At 47.6% G+C, this 17,791-nt stretch overlaps 1 protein-coding gene across 12 annotated transcripts in view; it reads left to right on the top strand.

The window, feature by feature from the left end:
* The window catches only part of SHANK3 (SH3 and multiple ankyrin repeat domains 3), a 376,011-nt gene that overhangs the window by 318,106 nt on the left and 40,114 nt on the right, over nucleotides 1-17,791 (top strand). For all 12 annotated transcript variants that reach the window (XR_010887770.1, XR_010887771.1, XR_010887772.1 and 9 more), the window contains exons 17-19: nucleotides 1,570-1,650; nucleotides 9,106-9,233; nucleotides 10,250-10,355. Coding sequence is in view for 9 of the 12 variants with exons in the window: in XM_067317628.1 (XP_067173729.1) it covers nucleotides 1,570-1,650; nucleotides 9,106-9,233; nucleotides 10,250-10,355 (315 nt within the window). In the remaining 3 variants the exon portion in view is untranslated. The remainder of the gene's footprint in view (nucleotides 1-1,569; nucleotides 1,651-9,105; nucleotides 9,234-10,249; nucleotides 10,356-17,791) is intronic.

Below are 17,791 nucleotides of genomic sequence, written 5' to 3'. Positions count from 1 at the left end.
GGCAGGGGCACCCTGCCTGCGCCTGCTCCAGCTGTGGCGGGAGGGAGCCGGTGGGGCAGGAGCGTTTTCCCGAGGAGCGTGGCTGGGAGCCAGGCGCTCGGGGATGGAGGTTGAGGCGCTCCAAAGGCAACACGCGAGGAGTGGGGGAGGGAGGCAGCGCTGCGTGCTGACACGAAGAGCTGTAATTATATTGTCGCTGCACAAAAGCACGAGTCGTGGGAAAGGCTGAGGCTCAGGAAGCGCTGCTGGGATCGCTGTGGGTGCCGCTCTCCGCTTCTCCCGGTGCTTTCGGCCCTCGATCTCCCTGCGGCGAGCAGCTGCCCGCGGCGGAGCTCCTGCCTCTGGCCGCGGCCGCTCGGCCCGAGGACCCGGACGGCTGCTCTTCCCAGCGCGGAGGCCGAGCGCGGAGCCAAGCCCTCCGCCCTGGGTGCCGAGAGAGCGAGCCGAGAGCCGGCCGGGACCGCTGCTGCCGCTGCCGCGGGGCGGCCGCGGGGCACACCAGCGCTGCGGGCAGGCGCCGGGCCCCCTTCCTTCCCGAGCCCGGGGCTTGCCTTTTTTTCGCTGCCGGTAATGGAGGCCTGTGTGGGACTAGCGCTTTCTGCCTGAAATCCGCCCCTGTTGGGGTCTCTGATGCAGGCGGCTCCAGCACAAGCCTGAAGCGCTGGTTCCCATGGCAACGCCCGAGAGCGTTGAATCCCGTATTGTTACAGCGGAGCGGGCGAGGAGGAGGAGGAGGCACCCGAAGTGAAGAGGAAAAGCCTTCAACTCGTCTCCGCTCCGGAGGGCTCATGGCATGGACCGTCTCTGTCTCTCCGGCAGAGCCCGCGGCAGGCCTGGCGAGGGAGCTCCTCCGGCCAGCGCTGCCCCGTAGCGCTGCGCCCCCGTCTTGCGGGGCTTGCCGCGTGGTGAGCCATGTGTCTGATCCGCCTGCCTCAGAGACTTCCAGCTCCAGAGCTTCGCTAGGGCCTGGGGAGCCTCATCCAGTCCTGGATACAGACTGAATCGAGAGAGAGACGAGGGTGGGTGGCTGTTTCGCTGAGCGATGCGCTCCGCTATGAGGCGGGAATGAGAGACTGAAAATCAGGCCTCCTGGACTTGTTTCTCCCTCCTACCCTCCACCCATGGCGTGTGTGGAGGGGAAGCAGCCATCAGAGCTGTTTGCTGAGTCCCACAGGCAGGCAGCCAGCTGCCTGAGAGATTTAATTTGAGAAAGCGGCTTTCATAGCCGTAGCATCTACTGTAGCTGCAGGGGGGCATGAGCAGCGCAGGGACATGACTCGGACTCTCCTTTGCTGAGGGCCGTGGGACCCTGGGCAGTGTTCACTTCCTTGTAGGAGCCACCAGCCCTTCTGCGCCGGGGGCCTGCCCCATGCCTTCGGGACTAAGCTACCGAGACGATGAAGAAGTTCGCTTCTACACGCAGCCTCAATAAGATTCTGCAGCAGTGCGACTCCTCATCCCGCGAGTACGAGGAGATCCAGGCTGTGGAGAAGAAGTGGCATCTACATCTGGCCACTCCTCGTAAGTTCCTGGACAAGAAATGCAAAATGCCGTCTCTCTTCCTTTCAGCTCCGCCACCTCCCAAGAGAGCTCCCAGTACCACCCTGACTCTGCGTTCCAAGTCCATGACAGCTGAGCTGGAAGAACTAGGTAAGCAAGCAACATGGGGGCACGTGCGTGCATGCAGAGGTGCATGATGAGCATGCGTGGGCTGTGGCGAGAGCAAGCAGCACCCTCAGCGTTCGTTTTCCTAAGGTGTGCATGAATGTGAGCTCCAGGTGGTGTTTGTACCTTCCGCACTGAAGTTTCTGCTGTGCTTAGCTGTGTGTGGGGTGCAGGGGACTGAGAGTCACTGTCAGCAGCACAGACTCGGGGAGCAGCTCATGGTAGAGTCAATCCACCTTTTCGTTGCCACCTCCTCAGAGAGACAGACTGGGGAAAGGGAAATTGGGTGCCTCTGCGTCTGCTTGCGGAAAGGCTGGTGTCCCTCGTGCCTGTGTTCTTCCAGGCGCCCTGCCCCTCTCACAGTCTTATCAGCCCGTTGTTTTTATTTTCCTCTACCTTTAGGCAGATACCACATGCTGCCAGATAAGCTGGCATCCCCATGGACACCCCCTCCCCTCCCCCCTTACACACACACATGCATATGCACACATGCTCACACATTCTGCTGTCACTACAGAGCCTACCCACGTTTCCAGATGCTTTGGTATCCCAGCTTGCATCTACATGTTCCTGTATTCTCTCAAAGCCTCTCCACCCCCTCCCTCTGTTCTCACTTTCAGATATCCCATGAAGAAGCCCCTCACTCTTCCACGTATTCTAGCAACCTTGTTGAGCCCACACACTTCCCAGTGCTCTGGTCTCCCCGCAGAGCTCCTGGATAGCCTCAGACCTGCTCAGGGCCATATGGGTGTCAGCGTTCCCACAGCCTTCTGACTGCAGTTTGTTTCTTGCGCATCGAATTAACGGCACGTTTTGAAGCACGTTGTGTCCTATGCGCTACCAAGGCCATAGGGCAGCTGACAAGGTGCCTCTGCGGAGGCGTAACATGCCAGCTCAGCTGCGTGGTTCAGGGAGGCTGCTTAGCTGAACGCCCGCGTGGTGGTCATCTAAAGTTCTGGCACCGGAAGGTGCACGAGGAACCTCCTTGCCCTTTGATTTTCGAGCACCCTCTTAGGACAGTCAAACTCTGGCTTGCAATTCTGATGCGTATGTATTTGGCTCTGCTGAGATGGGTTGTTCAGGGCTGACACATGGCTGGAATCAGATATGCCAGAAGACTAGAATTAGAGCATCGGTAGAGCTAAAGAAGGAACCTTTCTCAGCACTGCCTACTGTCCTGGCTCTTGCTTGTACTATTTGTATTTATATCTTTGCTGTGTGAAAATGTGGTAATGCGTACAGATGTGCTTGCTCGCCATGGCAGAAACACTGTGTGTGGCAGACTCCTGTCCTGCCTGAGAGGAGACCACCTGAGAGACAGAAGTCTAGGCAGCTGACCCCACCACTATCCTCTTTTTTAGGGCATTAAAATAAAGTCCGTGACCTTTCTCACTCCACTCTGCCCTGCTTGGGCTTTGGCTTGACCCTTGCGCTCTTTGTTTTTAGTCAGTGTTTCCATCACCATAATACATGCATGTCCAGGCTTTACAACAACCCTGCAAGGTTCTCCTGAAAGAAATAGACCTTGAGGTTTAAGGCTCATGCTCTCAAACATGGGCTTGAAGAAAGAAATCAGTATTTAAGGGTTTGTATCAAGTGATGTATTTTATGCTAAGTGCACTGCCCTGTTTTTCACCCTAGTCTGTTCCCCATTTTTCCAGACCCTTTGTCGCTAAGCCTGAAAAAGTACTATGTTTAGTGGTAGCCATTAGGAGAGGATTTAGAATAGCCAGTTTCTTCCACTTTCTTGTTCTTCCCTTTGCGCAGATACTGCGCAGGCACCACGGTTCATATTTTTACTCCCAGTTACTGGTACTGAAAGCAGTTTCTAATCGGTGTGATAAGTGTCTGCTTGCATTGATAGGCAGCATGTTGCTTTCTGTGAGAACATTTTCCTTAGCTGCATGTGCCCATCTTCACAGAATGCCAGGCCCAAGTCAAAGACTGGCACACTTCATATGCATGCCTTTGCAGAGAGACAGACGCACAAACCGTGGCACTTTGCCTTGCAAGTAACTGTGCATAAATGTGCAAGTGGAACATGGGACATCACCACGGGACAGGCTGCACCTTGGAAACTGTAACCTGCACAGGTGTGCAGGAATGGTGCACAATTTGCATGTGTTTTGACAAGCACAGCTGTTGGGCATGACGGGGAAGGGTGCAAACTCGTGGAAAGGGAAGTCACGAAAAGCAAAGAAATATCTCTGCCGGAGAATATATTAAAGATGAGTCCTCCAGGTCTCCCTGAGAATTTTGTATCTAGATTCTGCCTCCCTTCTACCTTGAGAGGGACTAGGAGCAAGCATCTGCCCCATATCTCCCAGGAGGGGGATTTATAGATAGTAATTGCTCTGAGTCCCCATGTTTTCCAGGAAGTTTTAGAGTAGTACCTAGTTCATATCTTGTGGAACAGGGAGTGTTTTATAGCCAGTCCCATCACGCATCTCCAGGGAGAGGGTGTAGGGAAAATGGAGGACTGTTCTTCTTTCACTTTGTCTCTTAGTGGTTGATCCTTTCCTGCTTTTACTGCAAAGGGAGGGTTTTAGTGCAGGTCAGCATCCTTGCAGCTCAGTGGTATGCAAATTTAGAGCCCAGCCTGCCTCCCATCTGCTTTTCTGAGGGGAAGATGATATTAGTGAAAGGGCATTTCTGCCTGCAACACCATAAAAGGGGTTTTATTGGCTGATCCCTGCCTCTTTCTCCTTGAAGAGAGGTGTCAGCCTGTCCCTCTCTTGCAGCTTGTAGTACATCTCATGTGCCCATGGTACTATCTTAAAATTTTCTAGGCTGTGTGTTGTACCAGTGCTCCTGGAAAAGCAGATTCCTAGTAAGTTGCTAACAAAGTACTCCTGTTCCCCAGTCCTGACTTTTGACTGGAGACTGTCTTTGGGAGACTTGTATGCGAGACTGCTGACTCTTCTCAGTGAGCAGTGAGGGATTAAAAGCTTTTAAAAGGATTTCTCCACAATTCAAGCATTAAATGCCATCCAGGCCTCTTCACAATCTTACTTCCTTCTGATGTCACACCTTTCCTGACCATCATTCTCTTTTGCTAGTCGGAGTAAAAAGAAGTGTTGGAGTCAGCTCAGATCTAGTTCCAACCGTGCAGCCTAATCGCAGGGCACAGAGGGGAATCGGCCTGGCCTGTGTCACTTCATGCCAGAGCACAGCGCCAGAACATGCGTTTGTATTCCCACGGAAGGGCAGTAAAGCTAAGGAGGTTGCACATGATGCTGCCCAGTCACATTTGAGAAGTAGGCCTGAGGCCAGGACCAAGCACTGCCCGAACCTTGATCTGGAGAGCTGCACTGTGAGGCACCTGCAGGGAGAGACATGCACTATACTGTCAGAGCCTGATCATGTCAGCATGCTGGGAGGCAGGAGAGAGTGTGGGGAAGAAGCAAAGAAGCAGATAGCAAGGATAAGGCTGGGAATGAAAGCAGGAACTGTGCATGCCATTCATGTTTTGTGTTTTGTTTCTTGATTCCAAGCCTCCATGCGGAGAAGAAAAGGGGGTGAGTGAAACTGCACATCCTGGGACTCATCCTTTCCCTGTCAAACACCCAGAAAAGCATCCCAGTCCTCACTGTAGAAAGGTCATGATGCATCACAAGAAGTTGGCCCCAGGTTGCCATCCCCTGGCTGTCATGAGCAAGCTTAGTCTAAAGAAAGTCCTGAGTAATGGCAGAGGTCTGCAGAGCTAACCTCCCCTCCCAGTGCAGCAACAGCAGGGAGCAGTCACCATATACATCTCTAGTAGAGGCCAGCAAAAAGGCAAAACACTGTGGGGTCACATTGTGCACCGACAGGAATTTCTGTTTGTCAGCCCAGGCACAATGAAGCTCAAGGTCTGATTTCCCCACGCTTGCTTTGTGTTTGCTCCTCAGTGAATATATACCTTGTACAGGAATGTTCTATAGGATCTTAAAGTACAGTCTCCTTCAGCCCCTGGATCAAGACTTTGGAATTCCATCAGATAAAATAGCAGCCACATGCTCTGCTGTATTCAGAAATGCAAGCGCTGCCTCTGCTTCTGCCTTTGTGCAGGATGTCCTGCTTCTCCCAGCGGTCCTACACTGAGGAAGAACCTGAGGACATACCTGCTCTTCAGTCAGGGTTTGATAGCAGCTCCGAGGGCATACCTGAGTAACCTGGAGAAGAGCTAGTTTGACTACCAGTTGTTCTGGCTCCAGGTGAAGAGGGCCAACCACCATGAAGGCCCCGTTATCAGTGCCCAAGCAAGCTGGGGTAAAGCTGGATCGAGTATGACTGTATACAACTGCACCATGCAGGGTCAGTGGGGACAGTGAGTAAGGGACATTACAAAGACAGGATGTTCTTGCCAGGGCTGAGAGCCAGTAATGGAAAATCCTAAATAGAACAGGAAGGCTCATCCCATCCCAACACATTGCACTGCATTTCTCTAACGTGGAAACAGTGTAGAGGGGAGGGAGCCTGGAGCTGTGACCCCAACTCTCATCTTTTCAGAAGCAGAACTCTATTTCTGCCTTAGGAAATATGAGGGACTAACTCTTTCACCGTAAGGATGATAAAGTAGTGAAGAAGCCCAGCAGGGCTTAGAAACAGAAGGTCTATGAATGACCTCCCCAGACCACCTCTATAAAGAGCAGATCGTTCAGTACTCTCAGACACAGAGGTAATGCAGAAGCCACCTGCATCAGAGTGATCAGCAGAAGATCACTAGGAATGTCTTGACATTGAAGATGGCTGACTGCAAGTGTGTGGTGGAGAGCGCTTGTGACTTTGGACAGTCAGAACTAGGATGGACCGTCCTTGGAGAGGCCCTGGTTTTCAGGGCACGTCCAGCACAGCCTCATCTCCCACCGCCAGCAGCCTGAAGGCAGACAGGATACACTCAAGAATGCTTTTCTGTCTCCTGCAAAGGCATGACAGACTCAAAGTACAGTTAGTGACGATTTGTTTCCCTGCATTCTAGTGGCACTAGGAGATTGAAGGTAGAATAAAACCAGAAACTGAGGTAGAGTGAGAGGGCTAAGACTTTACTGTTACTTCTCTCACAGCACAGGGGTCCTGAAACTGAATGTAACTACAGCGCTGCCCAGAGCAACTTTCAGGAACACTTGTCAGGCACATTTCCAGTAAATGCTCCTTTTTAAAAATCAGCCTATGGCCAGTTGCTGTTACAGGTTCACAGGCTTGTTTAGCTGTGTTTAGCAATAAGGGCTGAGCCAGCTCCCATTTGTGCAAGCTGAGCGATCCTGAGACTGGTGTGGTAACTGCACCGTGCAAGTCCCACCTGGCGGTGAGGGCAAAGAATTGTGAAATCTCCCAGAGAAAACGTGGTGCGTGACCGCATCAGGAGGTCTGCTATGAAGGCCTGAAGGTTTCTGTGCCAATAAAATTCAGGAGCTGACCTGAGCTGTTTGCTTGGAATATGCACAGGTCCCTAGTCTCACCAATGGTGTTGGCTTCAGAGGTCATGCACAATCCCCTTGGCAAAGACCATTTGCCAGTTGTTGTTTGCACTGGGCTCACTCCTCCTCAGACTGGACTTTTGAGGTGTTTTGAAATGTTTGGGACTTGGCTTTAATTTTTATAACTCAGAAATGCTGTCTTACAAATACTAAAAGTAGACAGCTCCTGTGACCAGAATGCACACAGGTGCAGAAGCTGACCAATGAGTTATATCAGTCCCAAGTAGGGTTTCATAGGATTACATATCTGATGCTCAGAGCTCTACAGGTCACTTGGGTCACTAGGATCAGCAGTTCACCGCACCACACTGGTGACATTTCACAGTCCCAAGTTCAACAGCCAGGCTGGATGGAGACCAGAAGTTTAGAAGGCTCTACCTGAACTCAGGCAGAGCTTTTCAGCCTTACAAGACTAACGCTGCACGTGGCTCCCATAGGAGCAGGGGCAGCCATACCCCAACAGACCCTACATAAGCTGAGCACCACCCCAGCAAGCTCTATTAGCTTGGCTCTGTGCTGGACCCTGTCTAGCTCCATGCAGAGGGAGCTCAAGAAGGCTCAGTGGTTATGGTAGCCAGTGTCTCAGCACTGCGCTTTCCAATGTCCTGAGTTTCAGGAAGATTTACTACCCCAGACAGGAAATCCCCATAGCAGCCAGCAGCTCTGTCCGAGTGAGTAAGCCCTCCTGGCGCTGAGTGGTATGAAAGAAATGCAGAACAGTTGCTCTGCAGGTATTAGGGAGCAGCAAGAGCCAGCTGCTCTTAAAGGATGGGGAGCCAGGACCAAGCATGATACGGCCAACAGGCCAGGGGCTGCACCAGTCGGTGCCCAGCCCCACAGTGTCTGTGCAAGTTGAGCAGGGCAGACTTGGGGATGGTAGTCAGGTTCAACCAAGAGTCGAGATCATCAGACAAGTTTGTATTGAAGAGGTCTGAGGTCAGGCCGTGAAATCAGGTCAGGACCTGGTCTGGTGAGGGTAATCAGGGTCAGATACAGCCCAGTGATTGCCAGGCAGGTCCATAACGACAAGGCAAGGCCAAGGTCAAGCTAGGAAGTTGGTCCATGGGTTGGGGTGCAGATCAGCGGGGTCCATGGCCAGGCACAGGCATAGCTGTGATAGCGCCACAGACAGGTACTCCTGCAACATAGCTCAGCCAGGGACCAAAGCCCCAGCCCTGAGCGTAAATGCAGCTCCTGGGCCCTTGGGCAGGGGATGTGCAGGGAGGCCCCAAGTGAGTCTGGTCAGGGCCATTAAGGCCTGTTAATGCAATCAGGAAGAAAACATCCCAGTTTGCTGCTAACTGCTGCTGAACCCTGACTGACTCCCATGGAGTTGCTTGGGCAATTCTTTTCTGCGATGTTCTACATAGCTTATGTTCCCTGTGACATCTGGGTTTTCCCATTACCTGGAGTCACCCTGGCCCCCCTCCCCCTATTAACCCAGTTAGGGGGGATTTGATCTCAATCCGAATATCAAAAAAATATATATATGGGCAAAAATTTGCTCTTTTAAGCTAAACAAATAGGCTTCCTCAAAACCCTGCAGCTAGAAGCAGATTCCCAAACTTGAGCGTTGGCAAGTCAATACTCAAACATTAGATAAAACGTTAAAAGTTCCCTCAGCTGCACAGATGCAGTAGGGATGGGAGAGTGCAGTAGTACAGCCGTACAGCACTGCTTATGCTGTGCTGTGCTGACAGCTGGAGTTCCCTCATCTGTGTGAGGTCGGTGCTTGGTTTCTCATAGTGGATGGGTGGGCTGTTCTATGGATGCTTAAGAAATCTTTGTTTGCAGGGCTGGTTGGGGAGGAGAAGACTGAATGGCAGCTTTCTCAAACTCTGTTTTCAACAGGCCTATGAACCATTCTCCAAAAGTGGAAATTTGCTCTCAACCACACAAAAGAGGATGGGCTTGTCCTAGGGGATCTGTCTTGATACAATGGCCCTTGCTAACTGGTTTGCCTTTATGTTTGGATTTTCAGAGAAACTGGATGAGATTTTGGCAGCAGCTGAGCCCTCGCTGAGAGCAGACATTGTCGAAGCAGATTCTAGGGCAGCCACTGTGAAGCAGCGACCAACAAGCCGGCGCATCACGCCAGCAGAAATCAGTGTGAGACAGGAGGGCTTATGGTGGGAGAGGGAAGGGACTGGTGCAAGGGCACAAAGTACTGGGTCATGTGCTGAATGTGGGCAGCAGACTTGGATTAGGAAGTGGTTTCACAGGGTGGAGTGGAAAACAGAGTCTGGGTGAAGATAGAGGTGCAGAGAGAGCAGGGGTCCAGACAGGTGGTAGAAGAGCTGACCCAGGCTTTTGAGCACTTCTTCACAAATATGAGGTTGATGACAGGAAGGATATAAGAATATATCTGAAGAAAAGGTAGAGAGCTTAGTCGGAGAGCTTAGTCTGGCTGAGATTTTCAAGATGTGAACCTGGATATTAGGAAACATCATAAAAGAGAAAAATGTAGTCTGTGAGGGGAAAGAGGGATGGAGTAGGAGTGAGGATGCAAGCTCCAGGTTAGTCTGAGTTCTGAAAGCACACTGCAGGCAGTGGGAGGCAGCTTCTGGAACAGGAGATAAAATGGGACAAGATGATTCTGAACAGAGATTGGTCTGTCTGAAACCTTCACACACAAAGAAGGCTGCTGTGTCTAGATTCACTGCCACCAATCCTTGAGGGAGCAGTCTGAAATCCAGGGAGGTCCTATGTATTATCACACCATGGTCACAAAGTGCTCAAGAACCAGCAAGGGGAAGCAGGCAAGTAGGAGAGAAGAAGGAAGGATTTATCCTTTAAAGGGCTAATGGCACAAATTCTGGAGACATTCTGGATGGAGAAACATTGAAGACAGATTTTTGAAGGTAGGAGCGAGGAAGGGGATTATGGTAAACTGTGGAGTCAGTACTTGTTTCCAAGGAAGCCTTCCCTCTGTTAGGCTGTCTGAGAGCCTGCTTGCAGGTGCTGCACTACAGGGACAGGGTCTGATGTGCAAACTAACTTGGTGTTATAGCTCCAACTTCATCCAGAGTTAGAAGAATCAGATGGACTAAGATGAAGTATTGTTTCCTTTCAGCTGATTTTCACAGATGTCAAGAATGGAAATTTCCTTTTTTTTCCTTTCACAGTCACTCTTTGAACGCCAGGGTATGGCAGCACATTCAGGGGTCCTTTCAGGAGCTGAGAAACCCCACGTTTCACTGCGCAAAGGAATTCCACGAACAAAATCTGTAGGTAAGACAAACTGTGGGGAAATCAGTTCCTAAAGAGGAGAGGTAGTCCTTGTGAAGCGTTCATGCCAGCGCCTGAGCCTACAGAAAAGACTCAGCCCTCCTTAACTATCTTATAACTGAAATCTATTAAGAGTGGATGTGTAATGTGATTTCTAAATGAAAGTTGCATGTGTCCTGAAAAACCTGATCTAACATTGACATTAGGTCTGCTTTGAGCAGAAGGTTGGACTAGAGACCTCCAGAGGTCCCTTCTTCTGTGATTCTGTTTGTGGGACTGCCAGGGGTAGGGAAATTTCTCCCACTCTCCATTCTTGCAAACTGAGATTGATGGATGATTTTCTGTCTGCCCGTGTTGCAGCTGGGCTGGGAGCACAGTGTGCTAAATACATGGGTGGTTGAGCTTAAGACCATGAACTGTAACAGACTGAGCCACTGGAGCAGGTAACAACTGACATTTTCTAAGAACAAACAGGATAGGGGCTTGTAACAGGCACTCATCTACAGACTGTATCAGGAGCTTTAGACCCTGTCCCCAAAGACTTACAGTACAACTACAACCAAAAATATGCTTGAGGAGGAAGATTTGAGGAGAGGACAGAGTGAATGAGGGGTGGTGGCACAGTGACAGTATGTTGGTCTCATTTAATCATCTTCTTGATTTTCTGTATCAGTGGGTTTTAGCCAGAGGTTCACAGGCCACTGGTGGTCCATAAGGCCACAGTGAGCAGTCCTCAGATCTCACTGGGGCATTCACGTACACGGTGCCACTAGGAGACAGACCCTCGCCCCACACTGCAGCACCACACCCTCACATTAAGCCTTGCTGGGGTATTCTTCACAAAGAACAGCTTGGGAGTCACTGCTCCGCATAATTATTTATATATTTGATTCATTTTTATGACAAAGCCCTAGCTTTAGCAATGTTTGAGGGCTATGTAGCTTGGAGCTGGGGAGAGTAAGTTATTATTTAAGTAGAGAAGCCCCTAGAGAAGGGGCAAGAAGAAAGGGGGCAAAAAAGAAAGTAGTGTGTTGTGTGATCAAGTATTGATTTTAACTAACCCCAAGGCGTAATTTGAAAGCGATGGTAATGCCAAAACAGATTGTGTATTTAGCACACAGAATAAAGTAAACTTCTGCTTAGAACCACATCAGAGAGCAGCATAATCCCAGCAAGAATATAAAAAGTAAGTTGAAAAAGGCAAGCGTTAGTATTCAGAATGCACTTTTTGGTGCACAGAATTACTGTGCATACGTCCCTCACATTCACATTTGTATGAGATCAACTGCTGCCTGTAGTCCCATGTGAGCTTGGGCCAAGAGTATTAGAAAGCTAGAGATAATCAAATATGTGTATGATTAGTTTGAAAAACAAACTAAGAGATAGTCTTAAAAAAAAGGAGCAGGTGTTTAATGGACTGCCATAGTGTGTACTTATATACCATATTGATAAAGCTTCTGTCATACTTTGAAATACACAGGCATAAAATCCATGTAACTCTGAAAAGCTGAGATAAAAGCTCAACTTGGACAGATGATAAGATGCAATATTGGAAGCAAATGTGGGCATTAATTTGTTGTTCATATATTGCAATACAGTTAATGTACATGGTTAAAAGGGAGAAGAGCTGACTGCCTTGTTACCTGGGATCACCACAGCACTTACCCACGGACTTATGTCTGGCTAGAATAAAAGTAACAAATGGATTTTCTCATTAAGGTAAAAATTATCAGTAGTACATGGGGGATGGGATTCATCTCATCCAGCTTTATATGTCAACACTACAGAAATCTTCATCTGAGCAAGGTGCCCAGGATCTCTCTATAGTGAACACAGAGAAAGACACTTTCAACATGTGATTTACCTGATGTGTTTTAGACTCAGTCTTAGGAAGAGATGAATCTTGCACGAGTGCCCATTGACTGTAAGGAGTATCTAATGACTGCTGAGGTAGTAGACAAGCATACCATGGCCAGTGATAGCTGAAGTACCTACTAAATCCTAGACGTTTATTTTATCTGTGAGATAAGATACCATGTTTGTGAAAACGTTTCTAAGCAGAAGTTATTCAAGGTATAATCCAGCCACATACAGCTGGAAATCATATTAAAGGGGAGCTATTGAATGAACTAGCATCTAAACTCAACAAGAGATCATAAAACTGCAAAAGTGTGCATTAAATATGAAATACTTGCCTGTAAGGAGCTCCTTTTTGCCTGAGTCAGCTCTAAAGCAGAGTCAACTAAAGCAGAGTCAGTGATTCTGGAAGTCTCTCTGAGCCTCTACCGAACATTCTTTGCACAGGTACACTTTCAAGGATAGCTCTGTGTAGAGAACTGTGAGAAGAGGGATTTGAAGTCTGTAGGGTTTATACAGTTCTGCCCCTTTCATGAGCATAGAGCATAATGTCTCTGGGATGTCTTTTTTGTTCAGCACCTAAGACACTGGGACCTGACCATTGCACTGGATTCCCAGCCATTGCAGCTATACACCTACCATTCAACAAGGGGATTAGAAACACAAAATTTAACCTTATCGGGGAAGATTAAAAACAGACCTGGAGATTCCCTGTGCTGAGCAAGAATGGTTGCAGCTGTCACAAATACAGCATCCAAACGTGACCCTACAGTAAATACAAGGAACAGGAAAAAATCACAAGTAACTGTTAATTATGCTCAGTCCCAGAGTGGCCCACATCTGTTTGAACTGAATGAGAACAATTCCTGGTGAGTAGGGGACAGCAACTTCTTTTCTCAATTTCCCTTTACAGTGCACACCAAAAGCAGTGCATCTTAGAAACCAGTTAATTTGTTTGGAATTCCAGATAAGCTAAAATAGAAAACAGCCAAGGAGTAGAAATTGGGTTGCAATTGACTTGTTTTAGTAGTCCTTCTTGAGCTGTCATTTTACACCCACCATGACAGGCTCATACACAGTTGACTTCATCATAAAAACCACTACTAACAGCAAAGAACTTGATGAAAAATAAGCAGGGGTTGGTTGTTTTGGTTTGATTTTTTTTTTCTTGGTGCAGAAATGCACCAAATTATTTGAATATTGCAGCATCCCCCACAAGTACGGCTGATTAAGATTCCCAGGGACTTGTGGCAAAGAGGTCAAAACATTTCATGTTTGCATCTAGAAATTTCTTGAGACAAAGGTAATTAACCCTTGACTTGTTACAAAGAAAGTAAACCAGAAGAAATACAATGACAAAAATTTGAAAAAAAGGAACTTATTGCAGTGTGGAGCCTGATAGAAAAGAGAATTTCTGTCAGACTTCCAACATAACTACCATGCCATCTGCTCCAACGTCAGACGTTAAAAACACTTGAAAGTCTGCAGAATGGTCATGGTACCTGCTGAGTCCCTCCTTTGAGCATCAAAATGATGTAGATAGTGTTTTTGCAAGGACTGCAATAGTTCATGTCCCCTTGTCAATTAAAAACACCATGGGCTAAAAAGACTGGCTGTAGGTGGCGGATGTATCTTATTGACTAACGTGCTGCTGAGGAAATAAGGGGTGACTTGGTATTCAAAAAAGGTGTTGAGAGTGCCAGGCTCCTCCTGCTCTGCCCGCCAGCTCGGGAGCTCGGTGAGCGTGCCTCCTTATCTGGCTGCACTGGTACGAAGCATCTGGCACAGGAGGAACAGGCTTTGCCGTCAGTACTGGCGCCCCTCTCAGTGGATTCGTTTCAGGACCGTCCTTCTCTGTAAAGATACTGGATGAACTCCCAATGCCTTCCCCTTTTCTAAGTAGGTTTTCAGGTTCACAGGAGTTGTGATTTAAACTTTGTGCAGCATCGGCCACCACAGTATGTTATTTTTCACTTCTCTGAAGTGCTGTTGACTTTCCTTGTCCTCCTCCTGTCAGTGTGCCGTTGGTGCCTTGAACTGATGTCGGCCTAACAAACCCAAGAACTGTAATGCCCACCCACTTCCCACTTTTGAAAATGAGCAGAGCCCTGGCGCTTAGCACCCTAATACTCTGAGTTGTAAACCAGAAAAGCTCAGGGGCAGCTTTGTGACCTGCTCAGCCATCCCTGCATGGGGAAGGCAAAGTTGGAAATGGTGGGGTGTGATCTGGAGAGAGTAACCTCATTAGCCATCCCAAATTAATGCACAGTTACATTCTCACAGGGATTTAGGCTGTTAGGGCAACAGTCCTGAAGGCATTATGGAGAGGTTTTACATTTGCTTTAGAAATTAACGATGCACTGAGCATATTGTAAAATGTAGGGAGAGGGTTACCGTGAGGCTTGTGGTAATGCCGAGCTGTGTTTGGGGCATGCACACAGGAGCGTGATTCTCATTTGAGACCAGTTATTCTGGGGTGTTCAAAGACAGTGTTCTTCACCGGTCCCTCCTGGTCGCTGGAGAGCTATCCGTTTTGACTCAAGCTCTTTATTCCTGCATACCCCAGCCTCTGTAACTCATAGGTGATCCTGATGATGTCTTGCTGCTCTTTATGGGAAGCATATATACACCACTACTATGGAGATACTGAGTAGGCTGTTTGAAGATAGCTGTAACAAAATCTCAAATGCAGTTAGCAAAAGGACACAGTTGTTTATTTCTCACTGACACTTAATCTTCCAGTTACGAACATGGAGGATGAACTATCTGAGCCAGGCAGAAAGGAAGGTCACTGGCAGTGCAAAGTGCCATGCCATTTGTGATAGACGAATATTTTCTTTTCTCGGTGATCAGCCTCACCTCCACCATCCATCATGAGAACTTGGAATAGCTTTCAAAATTTCGTATTCACCTGGTAGAACATTGGTTTGTGGTATAGGGACAAGGTCTGGAGGAGGTAGGAGCACTCAGTCTCTAGCAGTGAAATGTGCCTGGAAGCAAAGAGCTCAGCAGTCACGTATGTTCCTATGACCCAAGGAGAATATCAGATGGCACGCTGATATTTGCTGGGTTGAGATCTGACAGAACAGATTATCTAGTTCAGGAGTTAAAAACTTACAGGAACTTTCCCCACTGTTGTGCTGTGTGTTGGTGAGACTCTGACTTACACTTAACATTGGGAAACATTTCTTCTCAGCTGATACCCTGTTTTATCAGTGCTCAAATTAGTAAAGAGCTGCTCTGCTGTTTTTTCGGTACCTTTGAGTCTTGTGGAAGGTTCCAAATGCTGCAAGGGTCGGTCAGATTCCTTGTCATACAGACTGCCATTCCCTTGGGCTGTGATTTCCCCATTAACATGAAACAGCATTTAGCAACAGGCAAATGTTAAGATTAAAGTTAAAAAAATGAACATATTTACTACAAATAGTTAACTGTTAACATTTCAGTCAGTAGGAGTGGAGATAGGAAAAAGAAAGCCATGCTTTTAGCTACCAGTATTTTAAATAAACTCTAATAGAATCACTCTCAATCCATTTCATCAGGTTAAAAACAGCTAGGCTGCTTTCACAAATCATGTGGCTGGCACCTAACCTTTTATCAAAACCCTTGTCCTCAGCATTGCTTTCACCGAAGGGATTTCTATATGGCTGTGTGCTTGTTATCTCTGAAGGGGTTTATGCAGAGCCCACCTTCTCTCCAAGGATTAAATGGCACTCATAAATTCAATACTTAATCAAGACATCAGGTTTTAAGCCGGCTCCCAAGAGATTTTTGTTTGCCCATGTTTTAACTTCAGAGACACTCTGAGCAGAACCGTATCCTGTGTAGACAGTAAATAAAACTCAATAACGATTAGCCCCATGCTTAACTATAAACAGGTGATTCTTCATGTTAAGGGAGAGGTTTTGTCTGACCTGTGTGATCACATTTAAACATCATTGAGTGGTTTCTTTACACACTGAAGACTGTATTTTGCAAAATATAAGTAGGTGATTTGGTGATCACAATTCAATCAACATTAAATTATAGATAGAATAATGCTTGTACTTTATTAATAATTCTTGGTCAAGATTAAACACATTGGAGTCCAGATAGCATGGGATGATACTAGCTATAGAGTGAATATCCTGTAAGTCAGGTTTTAGAGAGATAGCTGGAATTTACTCAGTACAACTGTATTTGCAATATACTATATACATATAAGTGGGAGGCATTAAAAAAAATTTTTGATTTACTTCCTTATTTTGCTATCACAGTAGGAATGGGTAATGAAAGATTAAACTAAGAGAACATAATAACACAGCAACACAATTCAAAGAAAGCCTTGTAAAAGGTCTTTACAAACCAGACTGGTATCAAATTAAACCGACAGAGGGAGGTTCAAAAGAAGGAAAAGGAGGTAATTCAGTACATAGTGATGGCAAGCTGCAGAGCTCTTTGCTGCAGGGTATTGTGAATGCTAGAAATTTGCATGAATTCAAAGACCACTGGACAAATATATAGAAGAAAAAAGTCCACCAAGGGTTAAATACAAAGGCACTCTGACTCAGGCAGTTCTTGATCAGCAAATTGCTGGTAGCTGGCAGAGTATTTGAAAGGGGCAAAATAGCACTGTATGCTTGCCATGTTCTTCTGTTCTTCCTCATGCAATTATTATTGGTCACTCTCAGGCAGGATACTGGGCTAGATGTGCCTTTGATCCGACTCAGAGTCATTACCCTTACACTCTGCAGGACTGGAGGAGAGATGAACAAGTGGAGCACTGAGGCAGTATCATCAACAGAACATAAGAGAGTGAGAAAACTGTGCAGAGAGGAGGAAAGGCAGATGAGTAAATGGATATAGTTGTGTATGCAGGACTTGGATAGCAAGCACACAGATAAAGTGAGCAGAGGAGCTGTGTCAGAATGGTGAATGTTGCAGGTAGTGAGGAAAGAGCCTGCCAAGAATCTGCTTTCCTCCTACCTCTTCCATCAGTGATCTCTCTTGAGTGTTGATTTTCTTGCTGAGGAGCAATAGGAGATGTTCTTTTTTACAGGAAACAGACATTATTCCTGGTATTCCTAGGAGCAGTGTTGCAGAGATGGTTAGCTTGGGAACCAGAACTGGAATGAAACCTCTCTTCTATCATAGGATTAAAGAATAATTCAAGTTGGAAGGGACTTCAGGAGGTCTCTAGTCCAACCTCCTGCTCAAAGCAGAGTCAACTATGGGATCAGACTATATTGCTCAGGGCTTTTTCCAGTCTGATCTTGAAAACTTCCAAGGATGGAGACTGCACAACCTCTTTGGGCAGCCTGTTCCACCACTTGACTGTCCTCATCATGAAGTTTCTCCTTTTATTTGTTCTGAACCTCTTATTTCAATTTCGCCCATTGCCTCTTGTCCTCCCGCCATGCACTACTGTGAAAAGCCTGGCTTCATCTCATTGATAGCCTCCCCATAGGCATGGGAAGCCTGCTATTAGGTCCCCCCAAAGCCATTCCTTCTGCTGGCTGAACAAGTCCAGCTCCCTCAGCCTCTCCAAACAGGGCAAGTGCTCCAGACCTGACCATCTTGGTGGCCCTCCACTGAACTTTCCC

The sequence above is a fragment of the Apteryx mantelli genome, chromosome 1, assembly GCF_036417845.1.
Source record: "Apteryx mantelli isolate bAptMan1 chromosome 1, bAptMan1.hap1, whole genome shotgun sequence".
In the NCBI taxonomy this organism is placed as follows: domain Eukaryota; kingdom Metazoa; phylum Chordata; class Aves; order Apterygiformes; family Apterygidae; genus Apteryx; species Apteryx mantelli.
This window is presented reverse-complemented; position numbering and strand designations above follow the sequence as displayed.